This window comes from Macaca fascicularis, chromosome 19 (assembly GCF_037993035.2).
Source record: "Macaca fascicularis isolate 582-1 chromosome 19, T2T-MFA8v1.1".
Taxonomy (NCBI): Eukaryota; Metazoa; Chordata; class Mammalia; order Primates; family Cercopithecidae; genus Macaca; species Macaca fascicularis.
In genome coordinates this window covers 37964279-37970278 of record NC_088393.1, presented here as the reverse complement: position 1 = coordinate 37970278, position 6000 = coordinate 37964279, and the positions used below count along the sequence as shown (strand labels likewise).

Below are 6000 nucleotides of genomic sequence, written 5' to 3'. Positions count from 1 at the left end.
GATTGACGCAGCTTGAAAAAGCACAGGACTCAGAGGACCATTAGTACTGCAGGACCTTACCCGGCTTTTGTTTTGTTTTGTGCGAGAAAGAGTCTCCCTCTGTCACCCAGGCTGGAGTGCAATGGTGTCATCTCGGCTCACTGCAACCTCCTCCTCCCAGGTGTGAGCGATTCTCCTGCCTCAGCCTCCCAAGTAGTTGGGACTACAGGCACGCACCACCATGCCCAGCTAATTTTTGTATTTTTAGTAGAGACAGGGTTTCACCATGTTGGCCAGGCTGGTCTTGAACTTCTGATCTCAGGTGATCTCCCCGCCTCAGCCTCCCAAAGTGCTGGGATTACAGGCTTGTACCATGCCAATTTTGTGTTTTTTAGTAGAGATGGGGTTTTGCCATATTGGCCAGGCTGGTCTTGAACTCCTGACTTCAAATGATCCGCTTCCCAAAGGGCTGGAATTACAGGTGTGAGCCACCGCACCCTGCCCAGTACAGGGTTTTTTATACATGGAGTTTGACAACGTTTTGCCAAAGTCTGATAAACCTGCAAAAATATGTTTTACTCCTCCTAGTAAATATAAGCGAGTAGGAAAAGCTGTGATTTTTTTTTCCCAGAGGTAGAGGTTTTATTGCGTAAAACACTGGATAAAACTGGGCTGCTTCAAAGACATTTTATTCTAACAGCAGAAAGAAAACAGTCATTGCTGAAAAAACAACTTTTAATACTTTCTATACCAGAATAAAGTTCTGTCAACTGATGTATTATAATAATAAATAATGACCAAGAATAAACTTTAAATACAAAGTTTTCTACTTGTTACAAGCATAGCAACAAAATCCTCTACTCCTATTGATCTCAGATTTCCTCCAAGATAGATTTTTTTTTCTTTGCGTAGGAATGTAGACAGTATTATGACCAGCATCACAGACTACAGAAGTTACAGGGAAAAAACTTGACATGTTTAGATATGAGAACCTGATGACATTCAGAAACTGACGCTGCATCACTGTGGCTGTCACTTGTTTGTATTACAAGTTACAAATGTTCTGGAAAGAAGGCCTGTGTCAGAGGGGGAAGGACAGTAGCACTGGACAAAATGGAATCAACACACACGCCACAAAGAAGAGGGGATGTTCCCAGTGTCACAAACAGAATTATTGCCTGTCGCATCTGAGGATGCTGAAAAGACACAAAAAAATACTGAAAGAGCTCCCAAAGTGCTAGAAATGGAATGTGGCTCTCATTTTTCCCCCACTTTTTTTTTCCTCTTTTTTTTTCTTTTTTCTTTTTTTTTCATCTTTTTTTTTTCTTTTTTTATTTTTCTTTGCTAAGATACCAAAGGCAGAGCAAACACAGAAAGCAAGGGACTGGCACAGTCACCAAACACAGTAGTGCAGTTAAAATCCTAAAGCTTACTACAGTCGGAAAGTTTTCAATAACATTTCAGTCCTTTCTCTAGGATCATAGAAACAGTTGCATTAAGTTTATCAACTCGATTTAAGTAAGGCAGTGAGAACTATACTAGAAAAACAAGAAAGCAGCTTGCTCTATGCCAGATGGGTCCAAGTTGCACAGCGACCTCATTTACACTGAAACCTCGGTTAGATGACACCCTTTTGACAGCATATGCAAACCGGATTCCTTATTAGCCTGAGATTCTTTCTGGTCTCAGGATAGCACTAAGAATTTTATTTACATTGATTGCAGTTTAGTATTTTTGTAAACTGCTGTAGGCAGAGCTGAAGTTTTTAAGGCCCTGGGGTTTAATCTGTGCTCCCAGCCTGCAAGGAAATATTGACTTTTTTTTTTTAAGTCTGAATGATTTTGTTTTAGAAGAAGTTAATACTTTCATACTTCTCTACCACCACAAGCAACAGCACCAAATTCATGTCACTCAAAGGAAGTATGTTAAAAGGCTCAACTTTACACCATGCTAGCAGATTCAAGAATAAACCTTTAACTAGTCTTCTTAAATCATTTTTTAATGAGTTAAGTGTTTCATCATTGACACTCAAAATCTCCTTCTGTGTGGTGCAGAACTTGATAAATTTGGAGTATCCAATCAGTAGAAAATCTAAAATCTACAAAAATATAGAACACATTTGTTTTACAAAAACAGACATTTTAACTCAAACAGTTTTCATCATTAGAGAGCAGGATGTTTAGATTCATATTTTAATACAAGCTATTTCATAAGAGCTTGCCGGAGAAGAAAATCTTGCTTCATGTCTGTGACACTTATAAAAACCAACACATGAAAAAAAATCTGATAATAAGGACTGGAGCAGCCTTCATTCAAGTAAAATTTTAAAAATCATAATAAAAAAACTTTCTATTATTACCTAAATTTTAACTGCTCACCAGCATCTTCTATGGATGGGGTTAGCTAGTTTTTCTAACAACATTTTATATAATTACCCTACATTTTTTTTTAAATAGCAACTTCCTTCTTCATCCAAAAATTTTTTTGAAAAAAGAGAAAAAGACCACCAAGAACAAAACGTTTCCCTCAATACTGCAATTTGATCTAAAAAAAGGAATTACTCATCAAACCTGCAATGGACATTTGTCTGCAGACACTTCCTGATCATTGATTTCATTTGGCTGTGTATTTCGTGAAAGTACGCATTTAAGATTTCAATCCTCTGCAGTGCCGGTCAGCCCTGGCGCTGGCTGCGGGCCGTCTAAGGTTTCTCCAAGAGTGCAGTTACACCACCACGTGAATTGATTTTCTCTGCAGTGACCGCTCCAGTCTGACTGGCACCGCAGCTGCCTCCCGACACATCTCATTAGGGTTCTAGGCAAATGACAGCAGCTGGTGTCAGATTATAGAGGTGTTTTCAACAACGAAAACACAGCCCCTCCATCTTCAACGCAACACTAGATCATTTAGATGGTATCGTTTTTCCGTTAAGAGCATTATTTTTGGACAAAGACGACTTTCGAGTTGGAAGGGCCCCCAGCTCTCTCCAGCTCAGAGGGCACCAAGAATTTTTGAAATCACTTTTCTCCCACCTGCATTGTTTTGGAAGTACTTGTTGCCGGGTAACAGTTTAGCAGCCATTTTCAAGGGCTGGGGAATTTTTTTTTATATATATATAGATATCTTTTTAAAATTTTTTAAATGTTCTATACACTATTAGGGGGGTTGTACATGATTTTTTCCCCTTGGAATGCAGTTAGCAAACTTTTACCAGATGCATAATGTTAAAACCGTGTAAAATACTATTGCAATATACAGGTTGGTCTGCTCAGTTGGTCTCCTCCTGGCCCTTGCCACCCTCTTCCGTGAGGTCTGCAGAGCTCCCCGCCTTGACAGCTGTAGGCTCCTCGAAATTCCCAGAAGCCTCCGAGTCGACCCTGGAGCGCTTGAACCTGCGGTCGGGATACTGGCTGTTGTCAAAAGGCATGCGATGGACGCAGAGGACATGGGTCTTCAGGTTCCCCTTCTGAGAGGCACTGTAGGGACAGTAGCGGCACTGGAAAGGCCTGTGACCTGTGGGCAGAAAGAGTGGCTGGTCAGCACTGCTGCTCACACCTTCCTGGCCCCCGGGGCTCAAAGGATCATCATCGCAATCACCAGTATGATCAATATTATTATTACTTTGCAAAAATCAACTAGCAAGGGTTAGAAAAGCAGCCGATACATCAAACACATAAGCTAAGATTTAGAAGGTCTTCCCATCCCTGAATATTTTTGTTGTTGTTGTTAGAGATGTAGTCTTGTTCCTCATCTCAGGCTGGGAGTGTAGTGGTGCAATTATATCTCACTGTAACCTCACACTCCTGGGCTCAAGCCATCCTCCCGCCTCAGCCTCCAGAGTAGCTGGGACTACAGGTACACCACAATGCCCAGCAATGTTGTTTGTTTGTTTTAGAGACAGGATCTCGCTATGTTGCTTAGGCTGGTCTCAAGCTCCTGCTTCAAGGGATCCTCCCTTTTCAACCACTTAAGTAGCTGAGATTATAGCAAGCCACCACACCAGGCTCTTGCTAGAGTTTTGAATCCAGACTTTCTAGGTAATTGAAGATAAATCTCCCCATACTTGAATTTTTTTTCTATAAAGGGTTAAATAGTAAATAGTCCCAGATTTGCAGGCAGAGAGGCAAAATCCAAGATATTATGTAGGTATTTGTAGAACAAGACAGGAAACAAATATTCCTCAACTTTTTATTGATGAAATTCAAAACTTTATTTATGGACACTGAAATTTAAATTGTATATTAATTTCATGTGGGATGAACGACTATCATTCTCATTTGAGCTTTTTCCCAAACATTAAGAACATGCATAAACCATTCCTAGCTCACAGGCTATATAAAAACAAACAGTTGCTGGGCATGGTGGCTCACACCTGGAATCCCAACACTTTGGGAGGCTGAGGCAAGTCAGCTCTCTGAGCCCAAGAGTTTGAGATCAGCCTGGGCAACATGGTGAGACTGTCTGTACAAAACAATTTGAAAATTAGCCAGGTACATGCCTGTAGTCCCAGCTACTCAGGAGGCTTAGGTGGGAGGATCACCTGAGCCCAGGTGTTTGAGGTGCCAGTAAGCTATGATGGTGCCAGTGCACTACAGCCTGGACCACAAGCAAGACCCTGTCACAAACACAAAGAACAAACAAACAAACAAACAAAAAACCAGACAATAGTTAGATTTGGCTCACGAGCTACACTTTGCTGATCCCCGTTCTGCACAAAGACCATAAATCCTTCCATCTGGGAGTCTGACTCAGGCCTCAGGGCAAAGCCAGTTCACGTTCTTATCCTCCCATTGACTCTTCATTGTTGAGCAAACCAAGAATGGCAAGGGAGCATGTGTTTGGGGGTGGGGTAGGTGAGGGGTGCCCCCCAATGCTTGCTCTTAGGCAGAGTTGGAAGGGCTGAGCTGGGGGGATTTGTAGAGTCTGAGGGTCTCAGGGGCAGCAGCGGAAGTTGTCGGGACCGGGAGCAAGATGAGGTAACCAAGGCCAGCATGAGTTTTAAAGAAGGTAGATTTTGAATAGTGACTCTTGAAATAAAACCTTCCTAGAAAGATTCTAATTTGGAACAGGAGGTGGATTCTTGTGGAAGTTCACCTAATCCTCCAAGCCTGTCATCTCTACCCTGATGCGCCGCAGCCATGCGCAGACTCTGCCATCTTGAGGAACCGCTAAAACATCTGGCTGGGGAAGTTATTCTGAAGCAATGACATCTCCCCTGCTTCCAGGAAGTTGTTGATGAGACATTCCTGGAAGTTCTCGTGTGCTGTTTCACCCAGCACCCAGAGAGGTCAGGGCCCAGAGCTGGGTTTCATTTGCTCAAAAAGATAAACAAGTAAATAAACAGAGGGCCCCATCATTGGCTCCAGAAAACGAACAAACACATATTCAACACTTTTTCTAAAGCAGTAATGGCAGTCCTGTGTCTATTTAGCAAAACGGTCTTGTTCCTGAGAAACAGGAAGCCAACGCAACGTTGGAAGCAGAAGCTCACTTGCCCACTGAATTGCACCCAGTGCTAAATTCTTGCTTCTTGTTGGGTTTCTGGAGTTCACTGCCTCCTTGTCCCCTCATGACCAACTGGTGTCCAGGACTAATCCATTCTACCTGTTGAATCTTTTCCTTTGCAATGCCGACTTCAGAACCAGGTCCAGTCTGTACCAATTCTTGTCTAGACTATGAACATGGCAGCCCCCGGGGACCTTCATGCTTCCAGTTTCCCACCTCCAGCCTGTCCTCCCCAGGAACAGCAGAGCGAGTGCCTAAAGCAGAAGCTCAACCTGTGATTTCTTTGCCCCAGATCTTTGATGGCCACTGGCCTCCAAAGGAATAATAAGGACTTTCATGGCTCAATCCTAAAACACCCTTCCATTCCACACTACAGCACAACCCCTTTTGCCCACACCAAACCAAACATCATCATGGTCTCTGTACATAGACGTCACTGTGCAGGGTCTCCATACCCTTGCTTGTCTACCCTCTCTCTGAAATGCCACTTCATTCTCTGCAGGCTCAAACCCACTT

The 6000-nt window shown here is 42.7% G+C and overlaps 1 protein-coding gene across 25 annotated transcripts in view; it reads right to left on the bottom strand.

Annotated features, from left to right (window-relative positions):
* Positions 1–652: 652 nt before the first annotated feature.
* The window catches only part of ZNF536 (zinc finger protein 536), a 489005-nt gene continuing 483657 nt past the window's right edge, over positions 653–6000 (bottom strand). For 22 of the 25 annotated variants that reach the window (XM_065536304.1, XM_065536316.2, XM_065536303.1 and 19 more), the window contains one exon: positions 1819–3492. In XM_065536304.1, the coding sequence (XP_065392376.1) occupies positions 3248–3492 (245 nt within the window). In that variant the 3' untranslated portion in view covers positions 1819–3247. Of the gene's footprint in view, positions 3493–6000 lie in introns of all 25 variants that reach the window. The other 3 variants (XM_015441366.3, XM_045380450.3, XM_065536317.1) reach the window with 1 other exon arrangement.